Source organism: Carassius gibelio, chromosome A20, assembly GCF_023724105.1.
Source record: "Carassius gibelio isolate Cgi1373 ecotype wild population from Czech Republic chromosome A20, carGib1.2-hapl.c, whole genome shotgun sequence".
NCBI classification, from domain to species: Eukaryota; Metazoa; Chordata; class Actinopteri; order Cypriniformes; family Cyprinidae; genus Carassius; species Carassius gibelio.
The window spans coordinates 21270692-21290650 of NC_068390.1; the positions used below are offsets into that span (position 1 = coordinate 21270692).

General features: G+C 36.2%; 2 protein-coding genes across 11 annotated transcripts in view; both read right to left on the reverse strand.

Moving 5' to 3' along the window:
* Window positions 1-998: 998 nt before the first annotated feature.
* On the reverse strand, window positions 999-12111 carry LOC127938434 (delta(14)-sterol reductase LBR-like). Its single transcript, XM_052535031.1, has 14 exons — window positions 11949-12111; window positions 7990-8164; window positions 7511-7693; window positions 6945-7022; window positions 6127-6307; window positions 5704-5900; window positions 4123-4177; window positions 3763-3957; window positions 3347-3450; window positions 3014-3139; window positions 2756-2924; window positions 2541-2621; window positions 2337-2459; window positions 999-2259 (listed from the first exon to the last, which is right to left on the reverse strand). Exons 2-14 carry the CDS (start codon window positions 8152-8154, stop codon window positions 2099-2101), a joined length of 1818 nt encoding a protein of 605 aa, XP_052390991.1. The 5' UTR covers window positions 8155-8164; window positions 11949-12111; the 3' UTR covers window positions 999-2098.
* A 1157-nt stretch (window positions 12112-13268) lies between these two features.
* LOC127938435 (protein enabled homolog) overlaps window positions 13269-19959 on the reverse strand; it is an 83142-nt gene continuing 76451 nt past the window's right edge. For 6 of the 10 annotated variants that reach the window (XM_052535035.1, XM_052535034.1, XM_052535032.1 and 3 more), the window contains 6 exons: window positions 19886-19937; window positions 19457-19523; window positions 18874-18933; window positions 16952-17036; window positions 16159-16216; window positions 13269-15549 (listed from right to left, as the gene is read on the reverse strand). In XM_052535035.1, the coding sequence (XP_052390995.1) occupies window positions 15512-15549; window positions 16159-16216; window positions 16952-17036; window positions 18874-18933; window positions 19457-19523; window positions 19886-19937 (360 nt within the window). In that variant the 3' untranslated portion in view covers window positions 13269-15511. The remainder of the gene's footprint in view (window positions 15550-16158; window positions 16217-16951; window positions 17037-18873; window positions 18934-19456; window positions 19524-19885; window positions 19938-19959) is intronic. The other 4 variants (XM_052535040.1, XM_052535033.1, XM_052535042.1 and 1 more) reach the window with 1 other exon arrangement.

Here is a 19959-nt window from a genome sequence, read left to right on the forward strand (position 1 = left end):
CACCTGCGCTCCTCGCGTGCTCCACGCATTACCGCACCTGGATATGGCTCGATTCACGAACAAATGACTCTTGTGAATCGGTTCATTAAAACGAATGATCCATTGAGCGAACTAAACGAATCTACTTAATCAACAAATTACCCACTTAAGGAATTGATCCAGAGGGCTACTAAACGACTCTGCTGTGGCACGAAGCAAGCAAAATATAAATAAATACAAAAAATTACCCACATGAAATAAAACATAAAAATCCTATACGAATAGTATGCCCCAAAAGAATTGTGTCTCGGATGTACAGGCCTAATCCTTGACTTTTGACTTGCATTAATATGCTATAGTTTTCTGCAGGGATGGGATCTAAAATGATGAAATTATAAAAAAGATACATGACTTCTGTTGTATTTACTGTGTCATTCAAAATTATGTAATTCTTATAGAATTGTGTTACTTTTTTATTATTATGTAATATTGCATCCTGCCAAAATATAAATTTGAAGCCTTTATAAATGGTCTACATTTATGGAAGTGGAATAGAAAATTGTATAGTTTATGACAAGCTTCTTTTCTTGTTTTGATGATACATTGATCTATTACAAATCACCTGAGTGAAGCAGAGAGTGGAATTATTGACGGGAAAAAGGGATAATGTAATGGAAGAAAAAGAGGATGGTAAACAATTGACTTAGGCTGATGATACACGGGGCAGCTTTTTTTTGTTGAGCAATATAGCTTGGGCACTTTCACATTGAGAGTGGATAACAAATGTCTTTCTGGATACTTTAGATCATTAGTCGGCCCCATCCCATCAGGTTGCCCGTTGGCGGCAACATTGCCCAAAAAGTTTTCAGGTGTATAAGCTTTAGGAATTTAGGCTCAACAGTCAAAATGAATGCAACTTTAAATATCTACCAAAAAAAACAAAAAAAACAACAACAACAATATATATATATATATATATAATTGGTACATTTCATTTTGTGGCAAGATGTGGCAGACGGTTTGTCTAGAGTAGTTTAATTAATAATGGGTACTTCAACATTGGATTTTTACAGAAATTACTCATCAGATAACAAAATTTAACAAAAGTGAACACTCATTTAACCAGATAAATAATAACATTGTACAATGCTTCTATTCACTGCGATAAAGTAAAAGCTCATCTTAGCTATAAATACTTACTTCAAACTCTCATTAGGACAAATGTTATGCCCACAAGTGATATACTTGCGTAAAAGAGAAGTTAAGAAAAGCCTTACATTACATTCACAGTTGAGCACTGACGTTTTAAATTAAAACCTTAATGAAAAGGTAAAGTGATGCTACCTTTTACAAGATTGAAGTTCATAGCTCAAGGTTTCTGTTCACAACACACAATTATGATTTTGTAAAATACTTCACATAGAGCCTGAAAACTAGTTTCCAATAACTGACTAAAAACAAAACTAATTTTTACATTGTTTTCAATTGGAAAAATCTGAGGTAGCAAAGCCAAATTTTGTGAACTTTGGATAAAAGAAAGTTGTTCAACAGTGCATAATGCCTAAAATGTGAACCAGACCTAAAAATGTATATTAAATATGTACAGAAATTAAGAAAATATCGTTTTGTGTTTAGTTTTGTTTTTTTCACAAATTGCTGGTCCTGAGAAAGAACATTACATATTTTCTTACTATACATATATAAAAATAAAAAAAATCCCATCATACACAATATACAAACACATTCCACAAATTGTCATTACAAAAAGCCAATAGTAAATAGCCAAGCAGATCTTAAAATGTGTAGATGAGATTAAAAGTTACGGATCCTGCAAAAAGTCTTCGGAGTTATAAAAAAAAAAAACATCTGTACAACAATATACATCTTTAAGAGAACAAACTCTAAATAAAAAAGGGGGCAGTATCCACTATCTGTAAACGTTTTGTTACAAGGCAGAAAATTTGGTATAAATGTGATGTTCAATTTCAAAAAGGTCAAAGATTTAAAAAAAGCTGCCAAGCTGCTAACAACTCATTCCCATGTCTGATGTTTAACCAGGTCTTCCTGAGGAAAGTTTTATTTGCCCGAGTGTCTGTAAACAGACTGAGTCTGGGAGTCCTTAGTATATCCCTGGGAAGATGCGGTACGGGACAGCTTTGCAGTACTCTTCCCACGCAGAGCCATACTTTTTTCTGCACTGACGGTCGTCCCGTGCATTACGGTGCACCAGTAGAGTGATCAAGTAGATCAGGTAGAAGTACGGGATCAAATGGTTGAATCCTACAGGAAAGATCAGGAATCAAATGCAAGATTTCACTCCATCTGAAAGGAGAACTGAAATGAAGTCAAACACTTACCGCACGGCAGAGACCAAGCCAAACCCATGAAGATGTCACCCAGGTAATTAGGATGACGGAGCCACCCCCAGAGGCCAGACACAATAAGACTCTTTCCAGTTGCAGTAGGAATGGTTTTCAGGTCTGATAAGATTTAAAAGACAATTTAAAGCAATAAGTTTAACATTTTATGTCTGTTTGGTAAATGGGTTTCAAAACACTCACGAGACACTGCCGGGTCAGAAGGGTTTTTTCTGAAGGCGAACTTTTGAGAGTTGGCTTTCCGGAAAATATAGTATCCAACTCCTGTGAGAGAAGTTAAAGACTTTAAAACGACTTTAAGACGTTTAAAATCGGAGCATATTGATATTGTGTTCTGTAAAAGTCATATTAGCATCTTTCTAGTGTAGTTGATTAATAAAAACATGGCAGAAGCTGACCATTCATGGTGATGAGAGTAATGATCCAGAATACAGAGAGTTCACTGGGATGGCTGACTAGATAGTACGCTTGACAGGTGAATGTGAAGGGAACAAAAGCCAGATCTCCGAACGTCAACATAAATCCGAAGCCATCATACACTATATCCATCATGGTCAGAAGTTTCTCCTGAAATACAGTGATTTTGATATCAGTTTAGGGTTTCCATACTGCATTAAGAAATAACTGTTTGATTTGTAAAACTGCTGTTGTTGTACCTCATGCCAAAAGCCATCAACCACCCACAGGAGCTGGAAGATGTTGACCAGGAGCATCGCTGGAGAGGGATTCTCTAGATTCTGGTGCTTCATTTCAGCTTGCAACATTGCAAAGTTAATCAATACCTATGGAAACAAGCAATGAGTATGTTTCTTCAAAACTAACCTAGCACACTAAGGAATCACATGAGTGTTACTGACTCCATCCTGCAAATTGCAAATTTGACTATACATTCGACCACAAGAGGGAGCAATTAGAACATTATTCTAACCAAAATAAACCATCACAAGAGAAAATTAAAAACAGTAAAAAAAAAAAAAAAAAAAACTCACCCAACCCAACAGGCCTGGACGCATTTCACAGAAGAACTTGATATCGAAGTTCTTGATGCGGGGATTTAATTCTCTGCCCATGAAGAAGTCATAGATAACGTAGCCTAGAGGAATAAAAGAACAAGTAGAGTCTTTTAAATCTATTAACTCAACCCAACATACATGGAAAATCTCCCTTGCAATCTTTATAAAATGATTTGTCAGAAGGCTTAAGTAATTATAAACAACTGTGATTGCTCTATTCCAACTAGAACTGCAAAAAGTACTTTGAACTATATGAGAACTCTGTCTGGATAATCGTATAAATGGTAGTCACTAATGGGGATTAGTCACTTTAAAAGCCATTGAAATAAAAATATCCAGAGCTAAATTGAGAATACAGTCAATGCAGCCTGATTTGTCACCAAGCATCATACCAGAGTTGCCTCCAGGAGCGAGCTCATCTTGAGACGCCCAGCGAGAGCGGACAAAAAGGTAGACGCTAAGAAGAGTTACAATGAGCAGAGCCGAGGTGTAGAACTGCAGGAAGTGCGCATGGATGTAGCTGAGATCCACTTCCTGATACACGGCCACACCTACTGCCACAGCCGTGAGGAGAAGTGCATAGACACCTGATGCAGAACACAATCAGAGATCACTAAACAGTTCACTCACAAATACCTGAGCAGTAAAGTTTTAAAAACCGAACGTAAAAATGCCTCATTTTAAGCAGGAGTCATTTAGATTATGACATTAGAAATGACAACATAAAATGCATCAACATTTTGAAGACTAACCATTAATCCTGTATTTCAAAGTTTTCCCATTCTTGAGAGGCATTCCTTCAACAAGCTGTAGAGTGGAGAGAGATGAATGATTTATATGTGAACATTAACCACTGTTCTTATTAACTAAAACTACTAATTTTGTTAACTCAAAGCTGAAATAAACAAACAAAAAAAAAAAAAAATGTATGACGACAAAACTTGATTTACAAACAATTCTTAAAAAGATTGCATTGGCAATTAACTCAAATTGAATACTAAGTAAATAAGAACTAATTATTATAACATACTATATACTCATGAAGTACTAAAATAACTGAAATTAAAACAAGGCTAAATAGAAAGCTATATAAAGCTAAATATAAACTAAAAATGACAAAGGCACATAAAATTACAAATCTAAAATGAAAAACAACAAAAGCTAATTCAAAATACAGGTGCATCTCAATAAATTAGATTGTCATGGACAAAGTTCAAAGTTCATTTATTTCAGTAATTCAACTCAAACTGTGAAAATCAATTCAATGCACACAGACTAAAGTAGTTTAAGGCCCCATTTACACTGCATGGTTCAAGTGACCCAAATCCGATTATTTGCTGTCATGTGGCATAGATCGGATGTGACCGGTGTACGTTTAAGCAGGAAAAAACGCATGGATTCTGATGTTCTTAGATCGGATTCAGGCCTCATTCATATGTGGTAATAAATCGGATATTAATCGGATACGTGCGTTTGCGTGTGCCATGTAAGCAGACAAATCGGATATTCCCCAGTAAATGCGAGCAGTACGTCATTAAAAAGTGACGTCAACTCAGGTGGACACCGCCAACTGAGATCACATGACATATTATAGGCGTGATGGGGGACGAAGGATACACACAGTGGAGCAATGCCGAGGTTTCATGTCTTTTCAGTCTTTGGGGCGAAGAGATTGAGCAAAAATGCAGGGTTGTTACAGAAATAAAAAAATTTGATTAGATTTCATATCGCAATATATATCGTAGAAAAATAAAATATTGCAATGTAATTTTTTCCCAATATCGTGCTGCCCTACTGTATAATTTTATTTACATCTGCATCCATTGTATTTTGTGCTGTTTTAATTCTTTTTCCGGGTCAGAACGTCTACGTATGGTAGTTTCAGCAGTGTATAGTGTAAATGCAAAAATCGGATACAGGACACTTTTAAAAGATGATGTAAGCAGGTCGTCAAAAAAATCGGATATAGTCAGAAAATCGGATTTGGGCATCAAGACCTGCAGTGTAAATGCAGCCTAAGTCTTTGGTTCTTTTAATTGTGATGATTTTGGCAAACGTTTAACAAAAACCCATCACCAACCATCATAATCTATTTCAACTCATGGAAACACACTACAATTTTCAGATCCTATCTTAATTACCCTTAAGAGGCTGGAAAACTAAACCAGATATTTTCCAGCAAGGCTCTATATCATCATGCCACCAACAGTGACTAATCTAATCTAGCCTGCTTTACTACAACTAACAGGCAAAGCAGAAATAAGAGCCATAGAGTTATGTAGTCATGTGCCTAATCCTGGGTCACGGGGAGTCATGTGATTGGTGGACAGTACCTTTCCGAAAGGGAGCAGGGAGAGAACAGCCTGGAAGAGAAGCCAGAGCAGGACGATGCCAAAAACCTGCCAGTCCCAGAGAGACTGAAGGGCAGGGAGCTCAAGAGGGAAGCTCTGGAGACTAGCATCCTTCTGCCCACAGAGAATGAGCAATGCCCACACAGCCACAGGCAACAGAAACATCAGGAAGAACACACCTGAAAGACAAGGGGAAATAGAAGCATTTCATTCCAATAAATATCATGGAGAAAGCTATTCAGATTGAAATGCACAGAAATAATCAATTTCTGACAATAATTTTCCTGCAGACTTACAATTGTGCATCTTTTTTTTTACAATTTATTTGTAGCAAAATTATTCACGTTAATGTTCTGTGCTGTGAATATTTACAGTCCAAAGTCACATTAAATTGCAGAGACTCACCAACTCTTCCTCCGAACTCCAGATCAGTTGTTTTGATGGCAGTGGGTGGTTTAGTTTGCGATAATACCGCCGTCTCTGTCTTTTGCTCCAACTCAACTGTCTTCCCATCACCCTGGTCCTTCCTGTGACGTAGATTGTAGCGCCCACCAGCCTGATTCTCAGATTCAGTCTCCGTCTTCTCCTGTTAGAACATTACAATAAGAGAGCACACTAAATATGAACACTTTATTCATTGAATTTGTCAAAAGTCACAGTAAAGACATTTATTTTACCAAATATTTCAATAAACAAAAAACACAGCTTCTTTCAACATTTAGAACAAGAAATGTTTCTTGAACACCAAATATAAGGATGATTTCTGAAAGATCATGTTACATTGATTTTTTTTTTTTTTTTAATGAATACAAAAAAAAAAAGTGTTTGTGTATGTTTTTATGTGTTGTGTCATGCTTAATCACAAAGTTTCAGTGCCAATCAATCTTGAGTCAAGAAAAGAATCATTAGGATTTCATAGTCATGCTAGTGTAAGGCTAAAGCAGTCTGGTCATGCTTTGTAAAGTCCATTCAATTGTCCCATGAGGAGAAACATGCTGAAAAGTATGAGGATGTGATTAAACAGAGCCCACAGTCAGCTTTAGCTTTGTGTGCACAACTAAATGGGATCCTGTCACACATGAGAGGCACAACATGCATGCATCATGACATTCCAGCCTTCACTAGAGCAGTTTCTAACATATCTGACAGGAAACATTAAGGAGGTTCTATTGTTGCTAGTGATTAAGACATTAATGAAACATGAATCCATGATGTATTCATACCTCAGTGACAGCGGAAGCTGTATTATTTTCCTCTTTCTTCTCATGTCTGCTGTTGCTATTGTTCTCGTGTGTCAGCGGCTGAAACAGATGATAGTCAAGGACATGTGAGGTGAACCCAGGAGGAAAGTAAATGAGATAACAGCATTAAAATGGTTGAGTTAACTGCTTTAAATTAGATTCAACTCCTATACTTGTAATCAACAAATACAAAATTCCATCGGCAGAATTTTTATTTTATTTTAAAACATTAAAAAAGAGAAAAAAAAGCTTCAATTTAATTTAAAAATCATTTTAAATTGTAGTCTTTTTACTAATCAAAAAAAATGCAGCATTGGTGAGCATAAGAGGCTTCATTCATTAAGGTATACAAAGGCTTAATGCTTTTTTGGACACTATATATATTCAAGTTTTTAATTTACTTAACATCCTGAACATGCTAAATATCAGATGGGATATCAAATATCAGGGAGGGAGAGAGAGAGAGAGGGAGAGAGAGAGAGAGAGAAAGAAAGACCTGAATGTAGAGCGTTTGTGTTTGTTCTGTCCTAGCAAACAAGTCTCCTTACCACCGGGGTGAGGCGGACCTCCAGCACTTCTTTGAGTTTTTCCTTGCGCACATCTGTGGTGCGAGAGGAAGATTGGCGGGGTGTCCTAGCTGGAGAACGGGAACGACTGCGACGCGGGCGTCCCGGTGAGCGAGAGCGGGATCTGGACCGAGAGCGTCCACCTTGCTTAAATACTGTCAGGCTCTGCAACAAAGAAAACAATATCCACAAGAAACTGCAAGTTAATACTGTTGTTCAATTAAATATCTATATAACTGCTTTTAAAACCTGTGAGTTTACAGGATTTTTAGGATTTTGAAACATTTGAAGAAATACTATGACATAAACTAATACAAATATTCTGCACAATTTCTAGGTCACTGATCAAATACGTAAATGTGTGTCACTGATCATGTGAAATCATTTGTACAGAAAGTCAGGTGATCTTTCTTCCAGTGAAGCAGATGATGCTCTTTGAATTATTCTCAATTCATTCATACCGTGATGTCAGATTCTTTCAGCTCCAGTTCAGTACCATCTTTGTAGATGACGGTGTAGAGCCGAGTCTTGTTGTCATAACTCAGCACCTTGACCTCATAATAAAGGTTACTGCCAGGCCAGCGGCCCATTACCGTATCTCCAATCTGAAACCTTGCAGTCGGCATGCTCGTTTTCCTACAAAATAATTAACACAAGATAAAAGATACCTGAATTACAACCAATTCAACAGGTTTTCTCCCCACTAAAAGTACAATGATATGACTGAGTTCTAGAGATGCACCGATCGACCGCCAGGGACCGGAATTAGACGATTTTCTGCATGAGTGGCCTGGACTGGTGAACGGCCGGCCAGTCCGCCGATTTCAAGCTGGTCTATTTGACATCACACATACACTCACATCTGCATGTAAACATGTCTTCAGCATGGAAGTTCTTCACTGTGATTGAAGAAGACACAAAGTTTGCAGTTTGTAATACACTGGGTGCCAAAGTAACCCGTGAGGGAACAGGCCTCGATTAATGCTTGTCTGGGACAAGTAGACTTTTTAAAGGGGCAAGTGAGAGAGAATTTTATTTGCCTGAAAGACAGAGAGACTGATTAAAACAACAACAACTATTGAAACTTGGCGAACAAAATTATTCTGATTTTATTGCATTCAGATGTTTTTATGTCGTGCCAAAACTGTTGTGTGTCTCTGAACAACACAGTGGTGTTTTACTGAATGAATCCAACAAACTGAGTCAAATTCAGAAATCCATTCATAGACCGTTGCTGCGTCCCAATTCACCTACTTAATTTATGCCCTTAAATTATGTACTCATTTTGTGAGGAAGAGGCACATACTTTTGAATAGAACAGTAAGCAAGCTTTGGGACATACTACTTAGACATATAACTGTGTCTTTAATGGACGCTCTGTCGCTTAGTTACATACATCCTGTCACAATTTAAACTGCACTGTAAATCATCTTGTCAAAGTTAGCATTATCCAGATTTCATTTAATTTAATTTCCTACCATATTGGAGAGAAATAAAGATACACATTGACCGGCCATTTAAGGGTTTATCATGCCGAGATCTCAGCTCTGAGATGACGACTTTAAAAGTTATTGACCAAACGTATCATTATAAAGTTCATAGTGTTGCTGCAGATGAAATATAATGTGGATAACATTAAAAAAAATTTCAACGGGTTAGATATTGATTATTTACCACTCAAACCCCTTTCTTTACCTGTCCATGGGTCTCGCATATTTACGATATGTTTGTAATTTTTTTAACACTTTTCATGCTTGTTTGTAGTTCAAAAATTTGATGTGAAAAATGACATTTAATATTGTTTGGGGAAAAACATTACCATTTATAAACATACTGCGAAATGATAAATGTTTTGTTACATACAGCAAATCACTTCTGCCTCTTTCCAGTCCCAGAGCACGGAACAGAGTTGTGTAAAAGAGAGAACATCAGTAACAGTCCAGATTGGGGGGAATTATAATGCTGAATCATTTATTTTATTATGTAAATAATTGATTGCATCTAGTAAAAAAAATAATAATAATAATATTTTTGTTTGTATATAATATCAATTAAGAAAATCGGAATCGGCAAACTTCAGTATCAGCAGATCACACTTAAAAAAAAAAGTAAATAAAATTGCAATCCGTCGATGCATCTCTTCAGTTCCCTCACTTTGTAGACATAACCAGTTTATTTGTCTTTCTTGTTTAAATAACTAATAAACAAATGCAACAGTCTTAAAATTAGGAAATACTAGACACAAAATTAATCAACATAAACTCTGCTGATGATAGTATCTAGCAGTGCAGCCTTTAAAGATTAATTCAAGTGTGTAATCTCTGTGCCAATCGCATCACCATTTTTACAACTGGTTCAAGCACTCAGACAGGTTTCCCAAGACAAAAAGTAGGTCTTCCACTAAAAAGACCAAAAAACTACAAACCTATTGTTGGGAACCTGAGATGCTCCAACAGAGATTTGGTAGTGCCATTGTTTATACTTTTTGGGACAATTAACCTATGAATAACTTACAGTTGTCTCTTCATATTACGCTGAAATATAAGTATTTTTACATGGAACAACACACACTTCACCTTTATACTTAATGCACATGAGCAGTTGCTTGACCCTTCAAAACAAAACCAGAAATCTATCTTAAAGATAAGATTATTTATAACGTAAAGATTATCTGTGATATTTCAAACACGTTCAATGTTGAACCCATGAGGGAAACACGAGGGTAGCTGCACATGGCCTGATGACAGTGAAGTGATGATGTCAGCTGCTACCTCGGGAGTGCTGATGGGTCTGAATTACGCACCCAAAATGTATTCAGCACTATTGTTGAGCTCTCAATGGCCTGCCTGTATGAGAGGGATTTTACTATCACTGGTATCAACAACTTCTGGCCGATGAGACCATCTATCCATCAATCTAATTACTTATCAACTGTATTGTTTGAATAATTACTCAGCTTTTTACAGACATTCATTAAAACAAATGGGTTTTAGTGTCAAAATAATACAAATGTTTCTGGATATCACTTTTTAGACATTTCAACAAAATCTGTAACTTTTCATGCAATGAAATACAGTAATGCTTGATACTGATAAATTAAAAAAATAATAATGTTTAAGAATAATTTCAAAGAAATTCTGTTGTAAAGACCTGCAACCCCCAGCACTTCTGCTCACACACTCTCCATTATAGGAAACACCCACATGTTCATATTAAAACCATATGTTAAGTACTGCTCATAAAAACAAGTCTTCTACCCTAAAACCACATAATCCAATGAAACACATTACAGACATTCCTGAACCAGATCACAGACACACACACACACACACACCCAATACTGAGATGCACTGCTGAGATCCTATGTGTTTCAAGAGAGATGAACTGAAACTATCGAGCAAAAGATTTAAACTGAGTGATTGTGCGTGGGCGGAGTCGAGTGCTTTTGTTGTGCATCTGAGGGGGCACACGACGACACGCGCGCTTTACTATCACTACGAACATCTATTCAAACTCACGACAGATATTCTGGTTTTACTTTTTAAAACATCAGTATTTCAAACACTGACCACATTAAGTGATTTTAAATTAACAAGTCAGCGAAACAGAATAACTTCGCTATGGCGGACTGAATATAAACTCTGGAATATTTAATAAAAATGTGATAAAGTAAACTGTTATGGTGACTCATTGTAAGGTTAACGTTACTTCCATGTGATGCAAAGTCACCCAAAGCAGATTCACATGCTGTTCCTTTAACGCAGCAAAAAATAAAAAATAAAATGACAGGAATGGAGGGAAAACGTCATGTATTCAAACCATTGTCAGTCCGCATGCGAGAGACTCGTAAACAGCAGCAGTAAATCAGTTCATAACTTCATAAACAACGGATGCAGAAATCAACAGTTAGAATGAATGAATAGTGTATTAAACACAAACGTTCTGCCAAACCACAGAGTCAAGTAACTATTAAACGTGACTATTTTGCGCAAGAGTGCACATACAAGACAATGAAACCGAAAGGTCCGATGTAGATGATTACATTAACACAAAAAAACGAATGCGGAATTCGTGAGGTAAAACAGTGGAGCTGTTAGCGAACAATAAACGCGCGCCGAGCCCAAGTTTCCTGTATAAAGAGCCGGCTGGAAATCGGGTTATTAATTCAAGTCGAATACCAAAACAACGCTAAACAGTTAAAGTTTAATAAAGATTTTGACGTGTTTCTACAAAATATTATATTACAGATAGAACTAGAGACCGTTAAAAGCAATAAATTAACGTTACTTCATAAACGCTGAGTTGCGGACGGGCTGAACGCTGGTCTAACGTTAGTTCTGTACCGTTAACTACGCAGTCACAATAAAGCCATTCTCATACAAAAACAAACATGCAAAGTGAACTGATTATGATTTCTTACCTTCAGGCTATCTTAATATCTTAAAAATCCAAAGTTTATCCGCAGGACTTCATAAAATAAAGAAAATTGTTTTAAAACACTGGTCCCCGCTCTGAATTCGTTCCTCCCTCTGTGACCGCTCAACCTACCAGAGTCCTTGAGGGCGGGAAGCTCTCTGATTGGCTAGGATATCCCGTTTTTAAATTTTTGAATTTTCTGATTGGACGGCGGTGGGGTTTACGTGAGCGTTGATTGGAGGCGAGGCATTTGAGCCCTAACATCGGGTTTTTACAAAATGGAGGGTAGGTCAGATTCAGTCAGTGCGATATGAGGAAAGAGTGGGTAGACAGCCGATGTGCGTCGAAACGCGAAAAGTTTTTTGAAAAGGGCAATTACAGTTGGTTAATAATGGATCGGAGCATAGAAAGGGTCAACATGCTTTTTAATTAACCGTTTATAACTTGTGTATTTTATAAGAAGTGTGCAGTGAAGGGTAAAGTTAATGTTTTTAAAATACATAAACTCATCACTGAAACCAAACGTTTTTTTGATTTTTTTTTTTTCTGGATTCATTTTTACGGTCTATAATTTTTACAGACTGATTACGGTTCAGAAATATACTCTTAACCACAGGTTTCTTGAAATGTCGATTTATTAGTAAATTGTATAGATTATATATTTGATGTTTAATAGCAATTGTATTTATAATAATAAGTATATATATATATATAAAACAATATTTGCAATGTCAACCAATCAAACTTTTTCATCACAAACCAGGTTTGTGTATGCTGAAGAGTAGGTGCACAGTAGATGTAGTTCAACTCTGTTTCCGTTTTTGCAAAGTTGCACTGCTGCATTTGACCTCAGCTGAATGCTAGCAATGCCTTACATGCTAAATCCTGAAGGTGTCAAGAACTGTGCATTTTGATGCTTGAACTTCTCATACTCTAGTAGCTGCTTCTCAACCCAGTAGGATTGTTTAAGAAGAGTAGTGTTCAGTAGCTGTTTGTGTAATGCTCATATTTTGTTTCAGTGTTAGATCAGTCCTGCGTTCTTCCGGTTTGCCACAGTTGAACCATGCAGCAGCATACAGAAAAGTAGCAGCATTTGTTACAGAGGAGTGATGACATGCTGAACAAGGTTTACATTTGTCATTTCCAAAGTCAAATACTCAGGACTGAGTAGATATGAATAAAAATGCATTAATATAGTGATTAGAACCATCCAGATTATGTTACTTTAAAAGCAAAACACAGTTTGGTAATCATACGTGAGTTCTCAAGTAATCAGTTTTAAGTCATTTGCACATTTAAATGCTGAAATAAATGCAAACAGCAATGTATTGCAATTTTTATTTAATTGGCTCAAACAAAACATTGTTAGCATGTAAGAAACTTTTAATTAACATGAAAACAGTATGGTACAACATGAACGATAGAACAGAAATTTATTTTAAACAAAGATCGTAAAAGTGTCACTGAAGCAAAATGCAAAGCAAATGAATAAAGTTATGGAGGGCCCTAAATTAATACTCTCTATATATACGCATTTAAATTTTTGACACATCAAATGCAATTTCCGAACAAGGCACGAACCATGAAGATCACAAACAGGTTTATCCAGGAATGAATCAACCCTGATCAATACATTTTACCTGCTTAACATAAAGACCAATCAACAATAGTTATTTATTGTCAAAACAAAGGTGGATCAGGAGATTGTGACGTTCTATAGATTACCGTTTAGCTTTGGTGATAGTGCCGATCACAAAATGACGGCAGTCTTGTCGGCAATAGAATCATTTGAACTTCTACGGGTTTTTAAAGTGCAATCAATGCTGTAAACACTCTATACAAACTTTCTGATTCCTTGAGAGATCATTTTGAGTGATGGTTTGGAAGTGAAAAGAAATGAAAGGATTGATGAGTGAGCATAGCGGGAGGAAATGGATAACAGAGGGAAAAACCTGTTCAGAAAGAACGTCACAAATTCATGTTCTCAGTTATTCTCCTCAAAATTCGCACAGCCTATAAATCACACTTCATGTTTGTTCAAAAGATTTTGGGTCTTAAAAGGAATACTTCCCAATAAAGTTCCCTAACAAAATCGTGTTTGGAAGATAAAGCCCCTCTTAAAAAAACAAGAGCCAAGTGCTTTCCAGTGTGCAGAAAGAGGATAAACGATAAATGCTTGCAGAAAAAAAAAAAAAAAATCCCAAAACCATTCAAGATGATGTTATGTGTGTCTAGGCCCTCGATAAGATATTCCTGACTTTTTTTCGTTGGTAAACACCCCATGCAAAATGAATAAAGTAGCCATACATGATCTTTCGCATCTTTGAATCCCAAAGTAAGGTAAAATTAGTAAAATGTCAAACCGCTGCAAATGTATTATGGCTATAAAGAGCTGTCCATTGCAAACTGCATTTTGAGAACGTGTATGGAAAATATAATTCAACCACAGTTTGAGGGCAGAGTGGATGATTAAAGGACAGAGAGAGAGAAATTTGCGTAACAATGCTACACTTATTGCTTATGAACGGAAAATTCAATTATTTTTCGTGGCAACCATTTTTCCCTTACCAATCATAAGAAGACATGCACTGAAATCGAAAAAGAAATACGAAAAGAGCCTACGGTGAATAAAAAGTTCATAGTATTTCTGGTTAGCACTATCTACAGATACGGTCTGAGCTGACGCTGACGTCAACCTTAACTTCGATTGGCTGAGAGGATTTTGGTAGAGAGCTACAATGACGTACAGTAGAAAGGCATTGTCCTTCGTGATCTTTCTGAACACTTAGCGAACACACAAGATGAAGGTATACAGATAACAGTGATTAATTGGAGACAGCCTGTCGAGCATTCACTTTTGAAAAGAGAATAATAACGAAAACCGTCCAAAAGAGCAAGTAAGCTACCTGATGTGGTCATGGCGTACATTAGAACAGGTTGACTGAATGACTTGCAGGTATAATGTTTATTTTGTTGTCATTTTAATGTATATATTCTGGTTAAAATAGTAGGAAGACAAGCTTTAGAGTCCTGCAGCAATAGACCATAGTCATTTGGTTGGCCAGATTCAAGGTTTTGCTTTATACAAGGCCAACTTAATGTAACTTCACCACCACCACCTTTTTAAATTCATAAACAAAACCTGCCCTTTGCTAAACAATGTGCAGTAAAATGAATGTCATCTGCTTGTTTTACAATTTCACTCTTCGATGGTTAATACAGTATGTAATTCAGTGTCTTTTTTCTTTCCACAGTAAAGAGTCATCCATTGCATACTGACAGTCACTTCCTTAAGACTGTGTCTTGACCCCCTTCAAGACGGGGCTTTTGGTGTATGGCGTTGCTTTGAGGCATCTGGTTATCCTCTCACTGTTACGCCTCTTATGCCCCATTTTTGATGCTCAAAACTTCATCGTAGATCCTCCGAATTATCATGGTTATTGTGATCACCACTGGTTAAAACTGTAATTCTCCATTTTCATTGCTTTTGAGATAGTGTCTTAAACTGAAGCTGACCTCTGAAGTGACAGATTGTGGATAAAAAAAATACAGGTGCATCTCATCCTCCTACGCAGAGTTTGACTTGCCCAACTCCTCCCTGATTGCTGAAAACACAAAATCGACAGAAGAATTCGAAACAGTCCTCTAGCAGTACACTAACAGTAAAAGGTTTAGACACATACTCGTTCATTATAACGGTTTAATATATTCTAATATAATAGTTGAGATATTAAAACTATAAAAGAATACAAAAAGATGATATGGGAATCATGCACTGACCAAAAACAAATTAATCTCATATTTAAAATATTAAATATTATGCATCCTTTGTATGCTGAACACTTGTCACTTGTTATTGCCCATTCAAACTAATTTATTTGTAATTAAAGGCTTGTAAAGACACTTTTATTTGTTTAAAATAAATAAAAATGGAAAACACATAATAAATTATAAATATTTGTAATAATTCATTATTATTAGCCACCACTTTGGATATTAGCGAAATAAATTAAGTATTTCTTTTTTTATTATAAACATCATCAAGAATTCAAGCATAAGCTTTTAGATCAAAAATGTTTTCAGGATCATAAACAAATTCAGTCAAATGTGTCCAAACCATTGACTGTTAGTGTCAAGTATTTTCATGTTCCTATTGATTTAAAATGCAAAATGTGCATCATATATAATGCCAATACAATGCAAAAACATGTTACCATCAATAAGTTCTTCTTTAAGCTTCGATAGTTCTTTCCTCATCTCCTCTAGAATGTCCTAAAAAGCAAAGCAATACATGTGTAATTAGACTAGAATATTATTTAAAATACTCCACAAATCAAAAGGAGCCAAGCAACTTAAGTTGCATGTGCATGTCACTGAACTGTTTTCATGTCAGTAAGATTACATATTCAATAAGAAAATATGAACTTGAAAATAGAAATGAGCTACCATGATACTGTGGCAAGAAAAAAAAAACTATGCTACGAGTTCTTAATAGAAGCTGTTATCTTAAATGCAGTTGGCCTTGACCGTTAAATGACAAGATCACCAGGTAAGTAGATGCATGTAATAACAACACTCAGTCACAATTACTGCTGCTATACTGTAAGTAGCTCTTTGACACTAAAAACATTCTCTGAACAAAGCAGACAGAGCTGAGTGACTTGAGTAACAGTGTTCTTATAGATAAGTAAGACTCTTACATATGCCTTTCATATCTAACACGCTCATTCATACAGAAGGGAGGTATTGCCTTTGTAGAGAGGTCTATAAATGTACACGCCCACAAAAGCATAACTGTACACTGTCAACCAGTATTTCTCCCTCCGTTTTTTAGGAAGTGCTGTAATATCAAGCAGGTTTTTTCAAATGAGGAAAAATGAGTAATTGTGCCACTAGCTTTGGTAACACTTTGCCAACCTATTGAGGAAGTGTACAGCCCCTCTTATCAAACCCTGAAGGGCTAAAAGTTTAAATGAGTTTCAGTTCTTCTCAAATTTTGAGAAGTACCTGTTTCAATCTGTCATAGTCGAGAGCTTCTGTTGGCACCCCATTGGCACTTATGGATCCGGTAGGAGTTGGTGTAGACCTTGGTCTAAAGAGAAAAGAATTTGCGTGAAGCAATGCTATTTTAGTCACAGAAATGAACATTGTAGAGGCAAGATGCAAGACAGAAGTTTAGAAACACGCTTTAACCGTCATTTTTAGATGCTGTGCAAATCTACACTGTTCAATCACAATTGGTGATATGCACAGCATTAACAAGGAATCATTTCAAGATGAGGGAGGAGAATGCAGGGCATTTTAAGATTTCAGGTAGTTGGAAACCTTGTACTGCAAAGGAAATACACACATCCAGATATATATGCAGAACTGGGTGAAATGTACATGAACACCATAAGAATTGTATTTCCTTGAGAGGAGCGGGCACATTCATCGAAACCAACACTTTTGCAGCCCCAAAAGAAAAACATTTCAAAGCACAGCAAACCAAAAACCACCGCTTGAGACACCATCCACACTTCAAGACACACAATGCAGCTGCCATATCACTCTCATGCGTGTCTGTGGCTGATTCAGACAGGATACTATTGCCAACACAATAATCACCATAGGGTGGGACATGGGAAGTGAGGGATATGACGCTTTATCTCTCCCAAAAGAAATGAATGCTGAAGAGTGGGTTGCGTTGTGCAGAAAGGAAGCAGAAGTCAAGCAGATGAGAACATAGACACAGCTTACAGCAAAAGTTATGTGTAAAAATACAAGTGTGTTTCGCCTGAAGTCTTTGTATCAAAGCTTTCTGCATTTGGAGTGAAAGGATAACTGCCTTCTTTGGCAGAATAAACTAAATTAGAAGTACATTTGTACGCTCTCTTTTTGTTTTTCCATGAAGATCATATTTAAACTGTCTTAATTTTATACTTTTTCAAATGCCTTATGTATAGATTTTGTGTTACTCTTATCCAAAACCTAGACTTTCACTTTTTAATTAATAATCCATCTCGCATTATTACATTTGAAGAACTATGATAATCCATATGAGTGAAACGATTATAAATTATTTACAACATTTATATTGTGTGGAAATTATTTATATAGACCAGACCACCATTCAAAAGCTGGGGTCAGCAAGTGTTTTAAATGTTTTAAAAAAAAAGTATCCTATGCTGCTCACCAAGGCTGCATTTATTTGAGCAAAAATACAGTAACCTGTAATATTGTGAAACATTTTTAGAATTTAAAATAGCATTTTTTTTCAGACATAATTTAACATGTAATTTGCACCATCCATTACTTCACTCTTCAGTGTCACATAAACCTTCAGATATAATTCAAACACACTGATTTGATGTTCAAGAAACATTTTTCATTATCAGTGTTGTAAACAATTGTGCTGTTTAATATTTTTGTGTAAAATGTGATATATTTTTAAGGATTCGTTGATGAATAGAAAGTTCAAAATAACAGCATTTGTTAAAAAACTAAAGAAAGAAAGAAAATAAAAAAGTCTGTACTGAAAGTTAATTTGAAGGCAGCCTTGCTGAGTAAAGGGATTAACTTCTATAAAATGAAAACTTTTGAACAGTATTGTATACATTTACACAAATTACCACTGATTTGCCTCAGATCTGGTGCAATTTACATTTTTCAAAAAGTCCACAGAATCAAAGGTTTTCAAAGTTGAGGAAACACCCATTTATTAAATATGCATCTTTATTATAAAAGAAGCAACAGTTTTGAAAAGCATAAAGTTTTTTATTTATGCCATTTCATGGTGGTTATACTGTTGGCAACAGCAAAATCTTTGTTTATGGACAAGAAAAAAAAAAGAATAACCGTAGACAATCATTGCACCAACCCTCATCCTATTTAGAGAGCACTCTCAGCAAACAAATTCTAGAAAGAGTTCTCAAACTAGCCTCTTATACCTGTTTAAGGAATCATAGTACTTGTCAGTACCCATCTGATTTCTCCATGGTGTGTCCCGTCTGTGAGAGTAAAGAGACTAACCAGGTCAGAGGTCAACAGCGTGGATCTGAACTATGCATACTCATAGTAATCTTCTGAATGCACTGGTTCCAACTCAGGTGAAAGGAGAAATTTCAATTCCCTACTGAAAAGTGCTTCAACCATTTGTATAATTGCCCTTGCAAATGCATGAAAGGATATAATATACTAAAGCAAAAGGAATAAGCAAATCCTTCAAAAAAATGCTGGACAGCTCTGGTAGACACAGATCTGATGAGAAGCAACAGCACTGTGCTTTAGTGATGTGGAGCGCGGGACCCGACTGCCTGCATTCTCACATGCGATTGTGAGGGGCCCCGGCCTGCAAGCATGTGATACAAAGCAGTCGAAGCAACAATAATTCAAATTAGCTTTGAGAAAAGCGGGACCTGTTGAAGACTTAGATCCCAAAAGCTGGACATTTCCTTCAAAGGGTATTATGAATTGGTGGAGGTGTAATTCACACACTGATTCAACCCATCAAAACGACATGCAAATTATTACCTTCCGATGACTGGTGATTTGCTACCATTCATGGTGTTTGTCCTCTCCCAAGGCTTTCTGGGCATATCTGTAAAAAAAAATCATTCATGTAATGAATGTAAAATGTTGTGATAATTGCAGTCTCTTATTTCACAAAAAAGCTATGGTTATGCTTCAAGGCCCAGACTGTACATTGAAGAACATTATTTTGACCTATTGCAAGTGAAAAAACAACAACAGTTGCATTAGTTTTAGCCTCATAACCAGCAGTTAAATCTGCACCAAAGTACCAGACTTTCACTGAACAACAAAAAAAGGTATAGGAAATGTTTTCACCTCCTTTTAATAGTTACCCAATTCATACGACTAACCCAATGATTCTTATGGAGCATTATTAGAAGGTTAGCTGCATTTTAATCGCTTGTTTTTAGCATAGTTTCTCTCGCTTACCTGGAGTGCTACAGGCTGACACTTTTGGAGTTATGGTAGCCTCAGTGTCATCCTGACAGAAAAATAAAAACTTA